The sequence below is a fragment of the Dama dama genome, chromosome 6 (assembly GCF_033118175.1).
Source record: "Dama dama isolate Ldn47 chromosome 6, ASM3311817v1, whole genome shotgun sequence".
Classification (NCBI taxonomy): Eukaryota; Metazoa; Chordata; class Mammalia; order Artiodactyla; family Cervidae; genus Dama; species Dama dama.
The window spans coordinates 46186232-46205690 of record NC_083686.1 but is presented as its reverse complement, the minus strand read 5'-3'; the positions used below and the strand labels follow the sequence as shown (position 1 = coordinate 46205690).

At 34.2% G+C, this 19459-nt stretch overlaps 1 protein-coding gene across 16 annotated transcripts in view; it reads left to right on the top strand.

Moving 5' to 3' along the window:
• Positions 1 to 19459, top strand: part of FIP1L1 (factor interacting with PAPOLA and CPSF1) — a 65206-nt gene that overhangs the window by 29181 nt on the left and 16566 nt on the right. For 9 of the 16 annotated variants that reach the window (XM_061145972.1, XM_061145964.1, XM_061145968.1 and 6 more), the window contains 3 exons: positions 5712 to 5805; positions 7540 to 7696; positions 19240 to 19266. In XM_061145972.1, the coding sequence (XP_061001955.1) occupies positions 5712 to 5805; positions 7540 to 7696; positions 19240 to 19266 (278 nt within the window). The remainder of the gene's footprint in view (positions 1 to 5711; positions 5806 to 7539; positions 7697 to 19239; positions 19267 to 19459) is intronic. The other 7 variants (XM_061145970.1, XM_061145969.1, XM_061145966.1 and 4 more) reach the window with 1 other exon arrangement.

The window sequence follows — 19459 nt, the reverse complement described above, 5'->3', positions numbered from 1 at the left end:
TACATTTATTTTAATGTAACTTTAAACTTTGTATTTGTTGCTTTTACTGCTACTGTTTTAGCATCTGAAGTTTCTTTTATATAGATCATTTGACTTACAATTTTTAACTTAGTTTTTGTTTTGATGTAAGCTTATTTCTTGAAAGGAAGATACTAGTTCTTTAATCTGAAAATGATACATCTCAGTACTTAGACTGTATAACTCCCCCCAGGCTTCGCCTTCTCCCCCCCAAAAAAGATGGTTTCGGTAACTTAGAAAACTCCTATTCTGACTTTGTGATTAATGTCAGGGGGTAGTTACTAGGAATTTTGGCACTGTATTTTCAGTGTGTATTTTGTGCTTTTGAAAACTAGAAGTAAAAACTGTAAGTGAAAGTGCACACACTTTCTTAGAGCGGAAGATAGCGAATGAGATTCCAGCTCTTTTCCAGCTCTTATAATGAATGTAGCTGAGAAATGGGGCGTTAGTTCTGAAGCATTCCTTAAGTCTGTATAAGAACAATTGTACGATGGTTGAAATCCTTTTCATAAATTACTGTATTTGGAGACACAGACTTTTCTCACCATGTTACTGTTAATTTATATAGTACTGTGTTTTGTTTTGTTTTAGCTCTTGAAGCTCACTGTAAAGAATAATACAGTCTAGTATTGAGTCTAGTTTGTTTCGTTCGTTCAGATTTGTTACTCTCGTAAAGCCAGTTAGTGAGAGGAATGAAGTAGAATGAACACAGAAAATTAGAATTGGCATTGCAGATGATTTCTAGTCTTATCACAGTGTTCAGTTTATTTCTGTGTTTTGTTTCCATTTTAAATTTTAAACTGTGCTCCCTTTAGTTTATTAGTTGCAAATTCTACATTGTTTTATTAAGCTTTTTTCCAATATCATAATACTTTTAAACCAAATCAGACTCTTGAAAGGGGAATAATAAAAATTCCATTACAGTGTAGAATTACTAAAATATTTAAACTTGCTTCGGTTTCTTATAATAGACAAACATAAGACTTTTGAAGTGGATGTTAAATGAGCATTAAACCTAAGATTGACTTCCTCATTTGTTCTTGCACTGCTTACTGTTCTGTCTTAATTTGTATACTGAAAAAAATGAGATTTGTATACTGAGAAAAATGTACCTGTTCTTCAAAGCATTTGAGCACTCTGAATGCATATTGCTATATTGTGTGGCTTGTAAGATTTTATGTGATTGGACATATGAAGGTCTTTATTTTTTTTAATTACCTGTAGAAGGATGTCTTTTCCTATCAGTGATATATTTAAAAAATGCAGCTGAGCTTAAAATATGGTATTCTCTACCAAAAGTGGATTCTGCTTTTCCTGTTGCAAATAGATTGGTTGATAGTATATTTGGAATCCAGCACATAATATTTACCCCACTCTTGTTCTTCCCTCATCTAAGATGTCCTCCCTTCCCATTTGATACGTCTAAATCCATTCTACATGTCTTTTAAGGCTCTTTTTCCTAAGTAGCTTAAAAAAATGTAATATCAGTTTTCATGCAGAATTGTTACAGCCATCTATTCAGATGTATGACCTGAGTTAGATAATCATACCACCAAGTACATCTGTCTTTAATTTGGCAATATGAAATAGTCACATAGTGTTTTCCTAGAGATTTCACTCTTGAAATATCTCCTGCTTCGTTCTTATTAGAACCTCTGTAGTGAGAAAACTACATTCATAGATTTCTGCAAGGATATGTGTTTCATTCCTTCTGGTTTTTTAGACTAGAGGTTCTCAACTTTCTTTGAAGCAGTAAGCCCTTTGAAAATTTGCTGCAAACTGTGGACTTTTGCCTAGAAAATACATGTATTTTTATGTACATGTTTAGGTTCAGGGACTTCTTGATTTCTCTGTATCCCATGCATGCTAGTTAAAACTCTTGTTCAGAAGTACAGTTAAATCCTTAGAGTAAGCCTGACCATCAAGAGGGCAGTGTTCTCAGACCACATTGTTTTGCTCCCTGATTAAATTGCTTTTATTGACTCGTACATTGTTATGCTTCATCCATTATGGAGGAAATTTGAGAAACTGGATGTGAAATTCACTTCCATTTTGGCTGTAGTAATATTGGAAACTTTGTCGCTATTTCAGTGTTTTTCAAAGCATGAAATTGCCATCCATTAATTGGGTATGAGATCACTTTGGTGGTCTGAACCACCAAATATTAATTGGTTTTAGTTTTTTCCCCCTGTATTATATGTAAATATTAATACAGGCATATTTGATTTTCCTTTATAGTGTGTGTTAGTACTGTTTTATGAAACTGCTGTTTTTGTTTTTTATATAATGTATGTGCTGGATTTCTGTGTAAAATATATTTACTAAATAACTGTTTTGTGGTTTAAAAGCTTAAAAACAACTTAAAAAAAAACTTAAGATGTAATCAAAGGAGAAACTTTTTGTCTTTTTACCCCTATCTATAAAATGAGAGAGGTAAAGTACTACCTCATAGGATTGTTATGAGATGTAAATATATGTAAAGTGCTTAGAACAGTGCTTTCCTAGCACCATAGTAGATGTTCAGTAAATGCTAGCTATCATAATTACCAAGAAAAGTAATCTTCAGAGCTAGTGTTTTGTTTTTATCTTAAATGCACACTAGAGACTTTTGTTATTAACAATGTCCTTTATTTTGACTGCTAAAAAATAAACAGAGATAAATTTGTGGCCAAAGATTAATAACTAACCTTTTGTCTATCTTCTCTTGGTCCCGAGTTCATTACTTTAGATTTTCTGTTGTATCTATGTAAGCAGCTCTCATAGCCTTTCTGGAACATCAGAGTTATCAAAATATGGCATTTTAATTTGATTCCATTAAAATTTCAGAGTTGTTTTCATATTCATCTGTGTTAGGAGAAGAGGTAAAGGTTCTTGTGAATATTTACTGCCTGCATTAAACTAGATTGATGAAACTGTAGCTATCCACCATGGTTAGTTACTGTCTTTTCACTTTTTACTATGTGATTGAGTCTAATATAGAGAAGAGAATCTTGATAACTACATTAACTGCTGTCTGCCTTACTGAACAAGTTTTTAAGTCCAATTAAATCTGTGCTTTGTAGAAATCCAAGTTATAGTAGATCTTCATGGTGAAGCTCTACTAAATCTTTTTATACACTGAAATAGAAAGTGGTGCATCAGAAACTTTAATAATAATATGGTTCAATATCGTTCTCCATAATGTGGCATCAGAATGATACTTAATTATGTTAACATTAAATATTATCAAAGTAAATGTTACTGTGATACATATGTATCTGTTCTAAAATAACAAAATTTCTCATCAGTTTCTAATTCCTAACAAAATTTTTGATTAAGTTAAATCAATTTGTGTGGTAAAAGTGCTTGGGCAAGGAGATGTTACCATTATGGAAATAAAAGGAATTGCAATTTTTTAGACTCCCTCTAGCCATATATGTTTGTTAAGACTACTTTCTCATTTGTATGTTTTTAGAAACATAGTATTTGCCATTTTGAATCTTTAGTGATAGCCAGCTAAGTCACTGTAGTCATGTCTGACTCTTTGCAACCATATGGACCATATCTCACCAGGCTCTGTCCATGGGATTCTCCAGGCAAAAATACTGGAGTGGCTGCCATGCCTTCTTCCCCGGGATCTTGCCCAACAAAGGGTCAGACCATGTCTCCTGCAGCTCCTGTATTGCATGCAGGCGGATTCTTTACCTCTGAGCCACTGGGGAAGCCCTTTTAGTGATAGAGTAACCCATTTAAAGCTGAAAAAGATAATCAGGCTTCTCTAACTACACTGCAGATCAAATTTTGTTAAATGAGTACTCCCATGTGGCCCTGAAATTTTGAAAGCACAAATGCTTAGAAATTCATGGTCAAAGTTATAGAATCTTTCCCTTTTGTTACTTTAACAATTTGGAGGATTTGTAATGCAGGTTGCAAACCCAAACAGCTTTGTGAGAATTTATTCTTGACAGGAATAAATTTTAAAAGATTGGAGTGGGGAGAATCCAGTGATTGAGAACAGAAGAGAACGGAAGAGAAACAGAGTAGAAATAAGGACTTTTACAATGAAGTCTAGGTACAATAAATGGTGAGAGAAGTCCAGACCTCAGGATATATACCTTTATCTGCTAAGATGTTAAAATTTGAGATATGTTTTTATATGGGAGAACGGATGACATGTGCATTTCATGTGAAATTATAGTGGTCATAGCTTTATAAGTATTTTAAGTTTTAGGGAAAAGTTACAACAGTATTTGTTCTGTCAGAAGTATATGAATTTTCCTAATCCATACATGTTAGGATAGTTTCCCAGCTATACTAAAGGATACCAGTGAAGGAAAATCACTTTTGATCTTTGAGATCATGAGGAAACTTGGGGAGGTAAGTGACCCAGGCATAAAATCAGTAAGGCTTGAACGTTTAATAAAATATATTAATAGAAATCTTATATGGGCAGGATCAGTAGTTGAAGACATTTCAAATGACATTATTGGCTTTTTATAGGGCTCTCTTTTTCTGAGCATAAAATTATTTATTGGTCATTTCAAGGCTTACTTGAGACATATTTCCACCAATTCTTGCTTTCCAAAAGTCCTAAATTTTTCAAGGGCTCCTGTATCTCGCTGGAAGGCAGCATGGCTCAAGGGAAGGAATCTGAGGCTTTGAAATCGGAAAGACTCAGATGTGTAAATTAGTTTTGCCATTTAGTTATTCCTGAGGTCAGTGACATCACTCTAGCTCTAGCTTTATCATCTCTGACTGGTATATGTTAATTTTCTTTAAGGGTTATTGTGAGGTTTAGGTATAGAATGTAATTGCTCAACAAATAGTAGCTGCTGTTACTAGTCATTTTAAGGAACCTAACTTGATGACTGTGGAGGGATTTATGGTATTTTGATTGTTCTAAAATTTTAAAAGCACAGTTCAGAACTGAAGTACAGATAAAGAGAAATTCATCTAATTTGCGTCCATTTTTCATTGCCAATGCCTACAAGTGACTTTTGTATTTTATTAACCATATGTATTTTTATATAGTCCTTACTTACATGCATAAATGGCTTTTAATGTTGTTTTATTTTTTTAATTTAACGTGTTAGATTTTCCTATTAAATTTGCAGCATTATTTTGTGATAGACTTTCCATCTACTCACAGACTTTAATGGTTGTAAATACAGTTGGAGGCGGGTCTGGTATTTAAATATTTGAAGCTTTGTTTCTAACGACAATGCAGAACTGGTTCCCTTTTTATTCTTTTCTAATGTTCAGAATAAATTACTAAGAAAAATATTCTTTGTGTCTCAAAATGAGCATTATATACTTTCAGGCCCTTTTGAAGAATTTTTTAATCTGTAATATAACTGTGATATGTGTTACAATTATAGTGGCCAATAAATTTTATTTCCATTTGTTTAGTGTTTGCTACCTGTTTCAATTCCACAAAGGTAAATTCAGTTGGAGACTACTAAAAAATAATAAACTTTAAAGAAAACCTTCAAAAATACTTTAAAATTAGCATTACGATCATTGTTGGATGTGCTAGTCTTAGCTCATTAATAAAACTTTTTACCTAAATGAAGTTTTTTCCAAAGTGTGTTGTGATAGTTTTATTTTAAATTACGTTGCAAAGGGTTTGGGGCTTTATTTCTCACCTAATGTGTATACTACTGTCCAAACATCTAGTTAGGTGAAACTGAAATGATTCCATTTTTACGTTACAGGAGATTACCTGGGGCAATTGATGTTATTGGTCAGACTATAACTATCAGCCGAGTAGAAGGAAGGCGACGAGCAAATGAAAACAGCAATATACAGGTTTAGTATTTTATGAATTATTATTTTTAAATGAAAGATTCTATGTTCTAGTTTAATTTATTCAGTCATAGCACTCTTCTATGTGTTAGGTACTTTCAGTGCTTTTAATACAAAGGGGATTTAAAATGTGAATCAATCACTGCAACATAATCACTATGTTATTACAAAAACTGTTCTATTTAAAATGTATAATCTTTGGATATTTTTCAGTAAAATTTCTTTTTCCTTGCTATGAGTGTGATATATTGGACTAAAAAAGGAAGATATGGGAAAAGTTTAAAGAAGAAAATAAAATCTCCATAGTTCTGCCATCTAAAGATAACTACTCTTAGCATTTTGATAGATCTTTTCCTCGTCACTAAGTAAGATTGGGACAGATACAACTACGATTATATTTTTGTGTATCCATTTTTTTCCGTTTAAAATTATCATTTGCATTTTTCCATATTCTTAACAATTTGATTTAAAAATCTCCTCTTGATAGATTTATTCTATGGCTGTGCCATAATTTATTTAATGTGACATTTCTGAGAGAAATAGATCTCGTGCTTTTCAGTTAAAAGGATGAAAGGAGTGAGTTATTAGTAGCTTGGATAACTCAAGTTTGAACTTGAGTAACTTAAGATTTTCAGCTGTTAATTGACCACACTTTTTCATTATTAATTTTCTTTCTCTGAGTACTTTAAAAAATATCCAAAATGTTTTGATTCTTATTACCTTTAATAAATTAATCATATGAATGTTCTTTCTAGCACCTTTAAAGGTAAATTATTCCTAAACTGGAAGACAGTCCTCTGCTCTTTTCCCACCACCATTAAAAGGCCATGCTTATTAACTCTGCTTTCTACTTTAAAAAATAGTTTTTCAACATAAGCCTTACAAAAATTACTGTACTTAAATGTAGGAAAAGTTAATGAAAGGAAGGATTGTATGTTTAAATGATATGCTTTAGCCAGCAAGGATTTGAAAAGTATAAATATATAACATTATGTTGCCTGCTTTTTTTGTTTTTCCCAAACACATTTGCACATTAGAATCCGTCAGGGATCTTGTAAAAAGTTCGTATTTCTAGGTGCCACTCTCCTGTAGGTTTGATGCTTGTCCCTTGCCTATTCACAAAGATTGGTATTTTGTAAATACTTTTGCTTTTTGAGTATAAACCCTTAAACCCTTCTTAAAGTTATAAGGCTCAGATGAAGAAGCTTTTTATATATCCAGTTGCCTGTTACCCTATGTGATGCATGCCTTACAGCCTCTTACTTTGCAACCTGATGGTGACAGGCTTTGGTATAATGCATATCTGGTTCTGCTGCCATCTTAGTTTCCTAATCCTGATATCTGTGACTAATGATTATATTGTCTTAATTTGAATACTTTAACTTTGGTTGAGTAACAAAGATAATACTCATTACGTTTTATTTGTGAAATACTTAATTGTCTCTTGTTTACAATGTTATTAAATCTCTTAATTATTCCATAAAAATTTTACTTGTAATGATTCATTTTTTTCCCTAGGCTTTGACTATGAACATTTTTAAAAGTGTGTTTGAGTGTATACTCACATACGTGTAATGTTCACACATACCCCATGCGTAGAAAAATTAGTCCTGCTTCTCCAAAATATGTGTATGTGAATAAAACTTATTTCTTAGATTAAATGAGATTCATTTAGTGAGTTTACTCTTAGATAAGAATATTTATTCACCTTTTTACTTAACTGTGCTTTGATTTTAGGTCCTTTCTGAAAGATCTGCTACTGAAGTAGACAACAATTTTAGCAAACCACCTCCATTTTTCCCTCCAGGAGCTCCTCCAACTCACCTTCCACCTCCTCCATTTCTTCCACCTCCTCCAACTGTCAGCACTGCTCCACCTCTGATTCCACCACCAGGTAAATAGTAAATAAGACATTTGATTCTGAAAGAAAAATAGCCTGTGAGTGTAAAGTATATATTTGAAAACAGAATCTTCACTGCATTACATTAAAAGTAATAGAACAAGAAATTTATGCTCAATCTTCAGTAGATTCACACTGAAACAGATGTATATGTGTATTAACAATTTCAGCAAAGCAAAGAGGCAGTGTACTAAAATAGAGACTAGTGGACTAAAACTGTGTTCCAAAAATATAGTGATTCCCCTAAATTAAAGTTGCTAATTGTGTATGTATAAACTCACAGTGAGTCGTGTTACCTTGTTTTGAAAAAAAAAAAAAAAAAAAAATTAAAGATACTTTTAGAATGGCATAGGTTAAAAAAAATTATATCCTATAAAGAGAATGAAATGAAAATGTCAAGTCTAGTTGTCATCATTCTTTGTATACTGGTTTCTTTTTCAGAGAATGTTTCTGGGTGCCAGGGGCCTATTAAACATGACAGAAAATTATTGTCAGTTTTTATCATATTCTTAGCCACTTTTGGTTATTTATTAAAAGCTAGATCAATGGTAATAGAAAAAAATTCACAAATACTTCCCTAATTGTATACTTTCAACTTTTGTCTGATAGCCTTTGTTATTTTATTCACAATAGGCTTTTAATATTTATATCCCTTAGCCGGTTTACTAACCAGATTGAGATAATTATTTTCTTCCTGGGGAGAGCTCCAGTAATAAGTGCTCAAAATTAGCTGCTGGTCCTAACCAGAACTACATGTGCCACATATGTAAAAATTTGCTTTTTATTAATAAAATCAGTTTATACTAGAGAGCCACATTCACTCACTCAGTTTGCATTTGCCAGAGAGTTGTCTTTAAGAGGTGGCAGTTTTGATTAGGGTACAGAGGCATTTAAGGGATCTGAATAATCCTTTGTAATATTCATCCTTTTCCTCTAAAATTCAGCTATTGCATCAGCCCCACAACCACAGCACCTTTTTGATTTCCTTCTGAGATTACCTCTGCTTTCCAAAAAGGATAAGAAAATTATGAAACATGACTATGGCTTTAGGGAATCTGTTGTCTCAAAAATAGTAGAAAGAGAAGATTAGATAGGTTTGAGTTGCTTACTCCAGACTGCATTATTTCTCAAGTTCAGTGAATTTCTTGTTCTGACAATAAATTGCTTGTTCTGAAGCTGAAACCATTCAGAAATTAAGATTCAGCCTGTGGTTCTTAGATCTTTGATGTGGTGAGAATTAACTAAATGATAAGAGAAAGTAATGAGGACTTAGTGATTCATGAATGGATCTTTTGTCCTATGAGAAAGATAAAATGTGGAAATAATGAGACTAAAAGATGATCAGTGCATGTGGTCATAGTCTTTACATTGCTTTGTAATCTTATTTAAACGTTACTAGTTACTACAGGTGATTTAAAAGAATTTTCTTTACTGCCTAGTATAGTATATCCCCAGGTATTCTTCAACACTTGTTATTAAAGTAAGTGAGAAAATAGTGGTACAAAATAATAACAAAGGAATAAATACCTCACTGGTGTAAGAATATTTAGAAGCTCTGTAGGAGATTGATAGGCAGTGGCATTATCTGGATGTGTGTTCTTTTTCAAAATGGTAAAATACATTTCATTTCTTTGCCATATAATCTCTGTTTTTAAGGATAACAAATCTTTTAATAAAATGTTTAGATTACCTATGGAATTATACCGTAGAGTACCACTGATTATTTTTCTGTTGTTTAAGCTATTTAATGTTAATTTTCAGTTGCATGCTTTCCATAGTTTTAACAACTGTACAGATTTCTTTTGATGCTTATCCTTATATTACCTTTCCGTGTCATCCTGTCAGCATTTAAGGAATACAAATTCAGATGAATTCTCATGCTGGTTTAAGCAGTATATATTGGTTGGGATCTTTGATGGGGTGAGAATTAACTAAATGAAAAGAGAAAATAATGAGGATGTAATGATTCATAATGGGTCTTTTGTCCTATGAGAAAGATAAAATGTGAAATAATGAAACTAAAAGATGATCAGTGCATGTGGTCATAGTCTAACTGGTATATTTGCTAGGGGTGATAGTGAGGGAAAGATACCAGTTCATGTTAAAACCAAATATTTGTAAGTTGAGACTGTCTGGATTACTCCTTATTTTTACTAGATTGTGAGCTGTTGGAAAGAGCATAAGCTGTGCATTTCCATTTGTGTTTCCTTGCAGTGCCAATCACAGAGACCCTGTGGATACCTGACATTCCCTATATGTGTTAGCTAATTGAGTTAGCAACATATTCGTGTATCCGTAACACCAAAGACATTTTCAGATTGACAGTTGGTGCAGTCACACAAGCTCTTATCAGTCAGAGTGGGCACTGGCTTTAAACAATAGTATGGGTGCATTAATATATATACCAGATGAACAAACATAGGCAATGATTAAAGCCACATTTGCAGTTACCATTTGCCACAGACTCATATGATTACAGCATGTTCTGTAGAGTTTGCTATAATTTAGATCACCTTAAGAATCGTAAGTGGCTAATGAAAGAAAGATGTGGCTCAAGCAGTCTTTTCGTTAAGTATTACTTTTAAAAGTACTCTGTTTGTCTTACAGAAACCTTGGGTTTTCTTTTTGCCTTCTTGAGAAATACTGAAAGGAAAAATGGGATAATTCTTTGGAGAATTAATTTAAACATTCTAATGTTGCCTTTGTTAACATCAGCTTTCAAATGCTTAAGTTTTTAAGAATGTAGAGCTGTATATGATGGAACAAATATAGTGATGTTGTATTATGCCCTTAATTTGGGGTTAATCCAGATTTGTCTGGAATAGTCCTCTTAAACCTATTGTCCCAGCTTAATTGTTTTTATTCACTCAGAAGCGCCCTGGTGTGGAGGGTGACATTCATGATCAACTCTTGGAGGTGTACAGATGTGGCTTATTGCATGAATAGACCCTTACAGTGGTGGCTTAGTTGCTAAGTTGTATCTGATTCTTGCAACCCCAGGACTTCCCTGGTGGCTCAGACGGTAAAGCATCTGCCTACAATGCGGGGGACCTGGGTTCAATCCCTGGGTTGGGAATATCTCCTGGAGAAGTAAATGGCAACCCACTCCAGTATTCTTGCCTGGAAAATCCCATGGACGGAGGAGCCTGGTGGGCGACAGTCCATGGGGTCCCAAAGAGCTGGACACGACTGAGTGACTTCACTTTTACTTTCATGGACTGAAGCCTTTTGTCCATGGGATTTTCTAGGCAAGAATACTGAAGTGGGTTGCCATTTTCTTCTCCAAGGGATCTTTCTGATCCAGGGATCGAATCCTGGTCTCTTGCATTACAGTCAAATTCTTTACCGACTGAGGTACCAGGGAAGCTGCTTCATTCAAGAAACTTTCACTGTAAAATAGTTAACAGAAAAGAGATGTGTTTCCTCTCCTCCTCAAACACACATCTACAACATATGTGAAGTCTTGTTATAACAGACAAAGTCATACTTCTGGCCACAGTAGGTTTGTCTAAAGAGTAGAGGAGGTTTTGTATTGGCGAGTACAATAAGCATGTAAGGGACTTTCGTACTAAATTAATGTTGTGACTTCTGGATTAGCTTTTCTAAATGGAAAAGTAATGTGGTTCCTTGCTACCATACTGATAGTAGCTTGAAAACAAACACTGTAATTTATTCAAGATCTTCCTTAATTTTCAGAAAATCTGTTATTTTTAGTAATCCAGAAAATGCTTTGTATTGTATGAGTTTTTTCAGACACACATTATTAGTGTGCTTTCATGCTTTCCCTGAGTAACAACAGAAATAAAAGCTAGTGTTCATTGAATGCTGCTATTGAAAGCACTGCTCTGAGCACATTTTATGTTTTCGCTCAGTTTGGTTCTCAGCACCATCTGAAGTAGGTACTGTTCTGGCCTTACAGATGAGAAAACTGGGGTCAATAGCTAGAAAGGAGCAGAACCAGAATTCGAACATAGACAGTTTTGCTTGAATGCCTATTTTATTCAGCTACAAAAAAAAGTAGCTAAAAAAGTAAGAATCAGACATTATTTTTTTTAATTCAATTAATTGAGATTTGGGGCTTCCTAGGTGGCTCAGTGGTAAAGAGTCTGCCTGCCAGTTCAGGAGATTCAGCTTCAATTCCTGGGTCAAGAAGATCCCTGGAGAAGGAAATGTCAGTCCACTCCAATATTCTTGCCTCAGAAATCCCATAGAGTGAGCCTAGCAGGCTATAGTCCATGGGGTTGAAAAAGAGTCGGACACAACCTGGTGACCAAACAGCAACAGTCATTGAGGTTTTACTGTTTGCCTGATTTGTGTTAAGAAGTCTGCTTACTGATTAAACCAGTTTTTAGATACTTGCATGTTTGAAGACAAATTGTAGAATTGGAAGGATTGATACTATAGAGCAGTTGATTTTGTGTGGGTGGGTGTGTGTGTGATCACATGACATAAGATTGACAATTACATCCTCCCCGTTTGTAATTGTACAGTTTAGTGGCGTTACGTACACTCACAATGCTGTGTTACCATCACCCTTATCTATACCAAAACTTTTCCATCATTCATAACAAAGCCTATATGTTCATTAAACATAATACCTTCCTCCCTCCTGTAGCTTCTGGTGGCTTCTTTCTGTCTCTCTGAATTTGCCTACTCTTGGTGCCTCATATAAGTGGAATCATACAGGATTTGTCCTTCATGTCTGGTTTATATTATTATTTTTTAACATTTTAATTTGCAGTTGTAAATAGACTGATTTTTAAACTTTGGTCAAACTGTATTACATTTTATGATAGATTTTTAATTTAGATTTTAAGTGTTAATTTACTTTTAGTGTCATATTTTATGATCATTTTTATATAATTTAGTTTGTTGGACAAGAGAAGGGAAGAGTCAGTTTAACTCCTGTCTTGTTACCTTAATCAGTGTTAAGGCTCATATGAGTATTGTTTTGTTAACTCTTGGAAACAATTGAAATCTAGCACATGAGTAGAATTCTACTAAGTTGAATAAGGCTCTTTGCTTTACGGAGATGCAGCCCAGACCATAGATAAGTCATCTCTGCTTTTAAAGTTGGATATAGAATCTAGTGGGCTTCCCTAGAGGCTCAGACAGTAAAGAATCTGCCAGCAGAGTGGGAGACCCAGGTTTGTTCCCTGGGTTGGGAAGATCCCCTGGAGAAGGGACTGGCAACCCACTCCAGTATTCTTGCCTGGAGAATTCCATGGACAGAGAGGATCCTGGCAGGCTGTAGTCCGTAGGGTCACACACAGTCAGACATGACTGAAGCAACTTAGCATGCATGCATGCATAGGGTTTAGCTCTTTAGCTAGATTTCAAAATGTATAAAATTATGCATTTTATAGCAAAGTATTTTTTTTCCTAAAAGACTTTTGTTAGGTAGGTAAGACGATTAGCATCTTAGTAGTCATCTAGTACTACAAATTATATGAACCTAAAAATCTTGTTTGTTCCTTAAATATTTTGAATTTGAGTTAGTGATGACACATGGGGCTAGGGAGAAAAGCAGTTCACTTCTACAGTTTTTCTGTATTTCCTCAGGGTTTTCATTGTCTTTTGATTATTTTCCTGTTAGCAATCTGGTTTCTAGTGCAGTGGCTGTTAAACTTTTTGGTCACAGATCCCTTTATACTTTTAAAAATTACTGCAAACCTCAAAGAGCTTTTCTTTATGTGTGATATATTCATTTTTTATTAGAAATTAAGCCCAAGAAATTAAGATATTTAAATACTATTTTTAATGTATGTCTAATCCAATTACATACTAAGATAACATTTTAATAAAAAATTATTCTTGCAGATTGACAAAAAATTTTAGTGCCAAGAATGGCCTTCTTTTACTCTTTGTAAATCTCTTTACTCATGTGGCATAATACAAAAAACTGGACTAGCCTGTTTGCTTTCACATTAAATCCATTGTGATTTCACATGTCATGTAGCCTCTGGAAAAATTCATTGCACATTTGTAAGAGAATGAGCATGAAGATGGCAAATAACATCCTAGCATTTTTATGAAAGGAGTTTTGACCTTTCAGATTCTTAGAAGGGCCTTAGGAACCCCCCAGGAAGCTCCAGCTAGTACTTTGAGAACTGCTACTTTGCAGAGGGTTGACTTATATTCAGTGAATATTATCTGCACCCTTGAGGAAGTATAATTTTTTCCCTTTAGTTGAGAAGTTATTTTGTGAGTATAACATTAAGCTGATTTTATAGTTTCATCAAGATTTTTGGTCTTACATAGCAGATCTGCAGGTTAATCTATGCTATTTGCCAAAAATGTAGTCACTAAAAATGTAGTTTCCAAAAGTAACTTTTGAGAGATAATTTCTTGGGTTTTTGAAGGGGTTTTCATTTTCTGTTTTGTTGTAGTTTTCTATATTAAAAAAAATACAATAGTCTATCAGTGTTTTCAGTAAACTCAAAATAGGGTATAACGCTAATTGTCTGTAATGAGCACAATTTAAGTTTAATAGCATGTAAAAGCTTCCTTAGGATGTTGATTTTTGAATGTCTTTTTTTCCCTGTGGATGCTCCCTCTATAATAGTTATATTTTCAATACATCATTTGTTGTTCAGTTGCTCAGTCATGTCTGACTCTTTGCGACCCCATGGACTGCAGCATGCCAGGCTTCCCTGTCCTTTACCATCTCCCAGAGTTTGCTCAAACTCATGTCCATTGAGTTGGTGATGCCATCCAACTATCTTGTCCTCTGCATCCCCTTCTCCTGCCTTCAGTCTTTCGCAGCATCAAAGTCTTTTCCCGTGAGTCAGCTCTTCTCACCAGCTTGCCAGAGTATTGAAGCTTTAGCTTCAGCAGCAGTCCTTAATATTCAGGGTTGATTTCCTTTAGGATTGACTGGTTTGATCTCCTTGCAGTCCAAGGGACTCTCAGAGTCTTCTTCACCAGCATAGATACTGTATATTGTAGAATTTAATTATGATTTAATATTTGCTTTTATTCATGCTACTCTTCTAGTCATTTTGCCTTTAGAGTTTAATTCCTTTACAAGTAAAAATACTGATATTTCTAATCTGAGATGCTTTTGTCTAACATAGAATTTTTGTTTTCCATAGGCTTTTAGGTTATTTTATAATTGGAAGAGTAAGAGATTGTAATAAAGATAAAATAATTCACCAATTTTATAGTTAATGTAAAATTATCTTTTTTACTTTTTAGGTGTAGAGTATGCTGATTACTATTTCTGATGCTTTAAGTGTTCATAGTGCCTTTTAACACAATGTTTCGTTTCAAATTACTCCCATTCCTTGTTGTACCTTGTAATTAATTGTTTTATTTTATAGGTTTATAAGTATTCTACCTCATATATTTTTTTAAGTGTAGATTGTAGATGATGTGTATGTGTATGTAATCTTTAAAACACTGGTACACAGAAAAGCATGTGGTGGTGGAAGGTCATATTTAAAGGTTTTTATAAACCTTGATGTTCTGTACTCAGTTTTTTGTGTGTGCAGTATTTACCTATGAGCTTGATGACTTGAAAGTAGTAATTCGTGAGACTTGAGGCAACTGGTTAGGGGTTTTGGAGTTTGTAACATACCAGTGTTGGATTCATGGGGTCGCAAAGAGTCGGACACGACTGAGAGACTGAACTGAACTGAACTGAACTGAAGTGTTGATGAAGGTTATAATTTCCAAGTGAGAAATAGAAAGCGTAGTTCACATTATTCTGCTGTGCTTCTTTCTTTCATTTGAACTGAATAGAGAAATAATAAGTAGTTGATAGCTGGTTACTATATGTATCAGTTAGCTCTTGATCCACGACAGATTACTTTTGTAGAGTGCAATGGTTTAAGACAACATACGTTTATTGTTGAACAGTGATTGTGGATTAGCAATGTGGGGACAGCTTAGCTGGTCCTCTGCTTCAAGGTCTCTCACAGACTTTGAGATGCTCATCTCAAAGATTTGCTAAGAAAAGACTCATGTTCAGAATCACTGACTTCTTTGTTAAAAAGATTCACTTCCTCTTCACCATGGTAGTTTGCTTTATCATAGCATGAATGCTGAGAACACAATAGAAGAAACCAGCAAAATAGAAGTCCGTCTCTTTTGTAACCCAGTCATGGAAATGACATTCCATCATTTTTGCTGTATTTTATTTGTTGGAAATAAATCATTATCTAGCCCACCTTCAAGGGGAGGATATAAATACCAGAGTTATAAGAAGACATGAATACCAGGAGGCAGGAATCATTGGAAGCCAAGTTGGAGGTCTCCTATCGCAGAACTCTTTTTTTGCCTTAGTTATGTAAAATAATGATGGGATACATTAAGAATGAATTCATAGATAATTTTTATTCCATTTTTTAACTTGAATACAGAGCTATTACTTTTGTGAGAATTTTAAAAATAATGAATTTTAAATGTAGTTGAATTCCTTTTGATGTGACGTTTTGCTGGCGTGCTGCCTTTCTGTTTCTTTGTACCAGTTCCTTCAGCCCCCTAACAGTCCCTCCACTCACCCTTACACTTCTTTACGTTTAAAAGCTCACATTACATACTGGTAAAGTTAAGTCCTATTCTCTTTCTTTTGAAGGTGCCAGACAGTGTAGGCTGTCACACAGCTGTACTGTTTTATCTCACAGTGGCACATGCTTTGTTTAATAAAAATTTGAAGTGGAATTTATACATTTTGAGTAGCTCTGCAGTAAATCCAGTGATTCTCAAAATATGGTTTCTGGTCAGCAACATCATCATCTCCTTGTTTGGAACGCAGATTCTCTGCCTCACGCCAGACCTACTGAATCAGAAGTTCCAGGGGATGGGCCCAGCAATCTGTATTTTAACAAATTCTTGAAGTAATTCTGATGGTCACTAAAGTTTCAAAACCCCATCTATTCATTCCCTTTAGAACTTGAATATAACTTTTCCAAAAGCTTTTGGCCAGTAGTAGAAACCTTAATTTTACTGCTGTATGCAGAATTTTCCAGGAAAACATTTTGTTTCTGCTGCTCATTTTAAAGATAAAGGATACAGAAACACAATGTGTGATTTGTGTATTTCAAATCTGTTGGCTGGGCAGCACGTGTGTTGGCCAGGAAAGTTGGGAGTGCCGGGAGAAACAGGACAGGGAATTTTGAGGTGAATTTTATCTTTCATTTTACTGTTCCCTCTTGTTAACAAAAGTCAAATACTAAATAGTGATTTTCTAGATGAGAATTGTGTTGGTCTAACATTATATTACATATTAAACTTTTTAAGTAGCATTTTTAAAATATACTTGCTAATTGTCAAAAGAATGGATCGTATAGTGTTTCATCAACTTTGAAATTCTGTTTCAGTGAACTTTAATTCAAAATTAAGATTTGAATTATCTTAGATGAGATATACATCTCACACAAAGGGTCTTCTCTAGTTCTCATGCCAACTTTCTAATGTGTAGATATTGTTTGGAAAGACATCTGTATCTATCTATGTAGCATAATTTTTGTGTTCTTAATTCCTTTCAGTTGATTTTTTAAAAGAATCTCTCTTATGATACTACTGTAGTAAGAAAAATTAAAAGCAGAATGTTTGTAATTTTAACTGTCTTCATAGCACACTTAATAGTTTGGTTATATTCTTTTATTTTTATGTTTTGTGAAAGTTTGGTAACTTAAATGTTTTTGAGGTCTAAATGTTGAGAGGGCTGAATAGTATTTTCTTAGTTATTTTATATGAGTTCACATTGTAGTTAGCTTAAGTGATGTATGCTGTTGATGTATTTACTTGGGTAAAGTTATTAGGATTACAGAGTGGGTTGCTGAAATCGGCATGGTTACCTTACCATACCTAGGACAATGGTCATGAATTAAATAGTCATGTATTTAGAACTGGGACATGTAGTGAAGTTCAGTAGTACCCTAAAAAATCTATAATCTTCTAATGAAGATCAAGTAATAGTAGCTATTAAGAGCATTTAATATACTCTGCCTTCCTTAATTCCCCATTTAGTGTGGTGTCTGGACCTTTTGTTAGTTTGTATTTGCTGGACTCTTCTAGCTTAGTAATGTAGGAAGCAGGGAGGTGCCTCAGGAGTTACGGGAATTACCATGGAGTGACTCATTTTAGTAGACTTGTGGATGCCCAGTGATTTTTGAAACATGACTGCTGTGTTATTTATCTTTTCCGTCTTGTTGGTTTGAGTTTACCATATCCTTTTATTACATGGGTGGTTAAATAAGGTGCTTCATTCTCCATTTTAAGGCCTACTTAGTTCCTTAAGTTCTGTTTGAAATAAACCTCTTAATCTGGTAAAACATGCATAGAAAAATTTTAAATTATTAGCAGATGTTTCCATTGACAAGCAAACATTTGAAAGCAATTTTTTTCATTATTTTTTCCTATGTTCTTAGTTAATGAATTTAGGTTACTTTTTCCTGTTTGGGAATAGTTTTGATGTAGTTTTTTAAGAAAGGATTTAGTAAACCATTCTGACTTTGTTGAAGTTCTTTATGATTTAATATTTTCCTTGAAAAAGCTTTTCATATTGAAATTTTTATACTTAGAAAGTCGTTTTTCTTCAAATAAGAAAATTATAATTTGCATGACATGTAAATTTTAAATTAGGATTTAAGGGCACATTCGAAGAGTCCCTGGTGGCTCTGATGATAAAGAATCGGCTTGCAGTGCAGGAGACCCAGGTTCTAACCCTGGGTCAGGAAGAACCCTTGGAAAAGGGAATGGCTACCCATTCCAGTATTCTCGCCTGGAGAATTCCATGGACAGAGGAGCTTGGTGGGCTATAGTCCATGGGGTCGCAAAGAGTCGGACACGACTGAGCGACTAACACTTTCACTTTCTTGACCAGTGTAAATTGAGAATGTTTATACCTAGTTTATTCCTTTAAAGATTATAACATGTGGGAGTGAGAGTCACTCAAATTAGTATTTACTGACTTCTGTTGAAGTAAACCACTCACATTCATCTTAGTGTGCCCTAGGGTTGTAAATTTATGAATTGGCTATATCCCTTGTCTCTACTCCCACAAGTCAAGGGAAATAATAACCTTTCCACACTCCTGTCAACAATAGAAAAACAATTCATGTCCATACTTGAACATCCCTCATAGCTTTACTAAAGTGAATATCCATCATCTTCCGAGTTACCTTGTACTACCTGCAGTATTTAAGATAAGCCCATTACCACTTTGCCTATTATACTGTTAAAATAACAAGATCAGATGTTGATTATCAAGCTTAGTGTTAATTTTATGGAGTTTGATATTTGTGTGTGCACAAGGGTGCTTTTTTTAAACTAACGTCTCACTTCGTTCATGGTTACAATTAGTGGGGAAATCTTGTTATCAAGTTGTTAGGCTGGGTTTTCATCAGGAAGTCTGATATTATACTCGAATTGTTGGTCCTCTGCAAGAAAACAGAATGCTGCTTTTGAGTGAATAAGCCAGGACGATGAGGCGAGGGGTTTTATTTCAAAGTTTTCTTTCGTGATGGCATAAGTACATAACAGGTTTTGAAATCCAGTTACTATATTAAATTTCATCACTTGTTTTTTAGGTATTCCAATAACTGTACCACCTCCAGGTAAAACTTTTTTCATGTTTTCTCCATCATTGTTAATAAACATGAAATTTCAAGCTTATAGTTACAGGAGGGACGGTGTTGATGTGGTTAGAATATAAAATAGGTTATTGGGATTTCAAGGTCCTATTTTCAGCTCTGCCTTTGCTTCATTCCAGTTTTGATTAAGATATTTAGTTTTCTTATACCTGTCTTA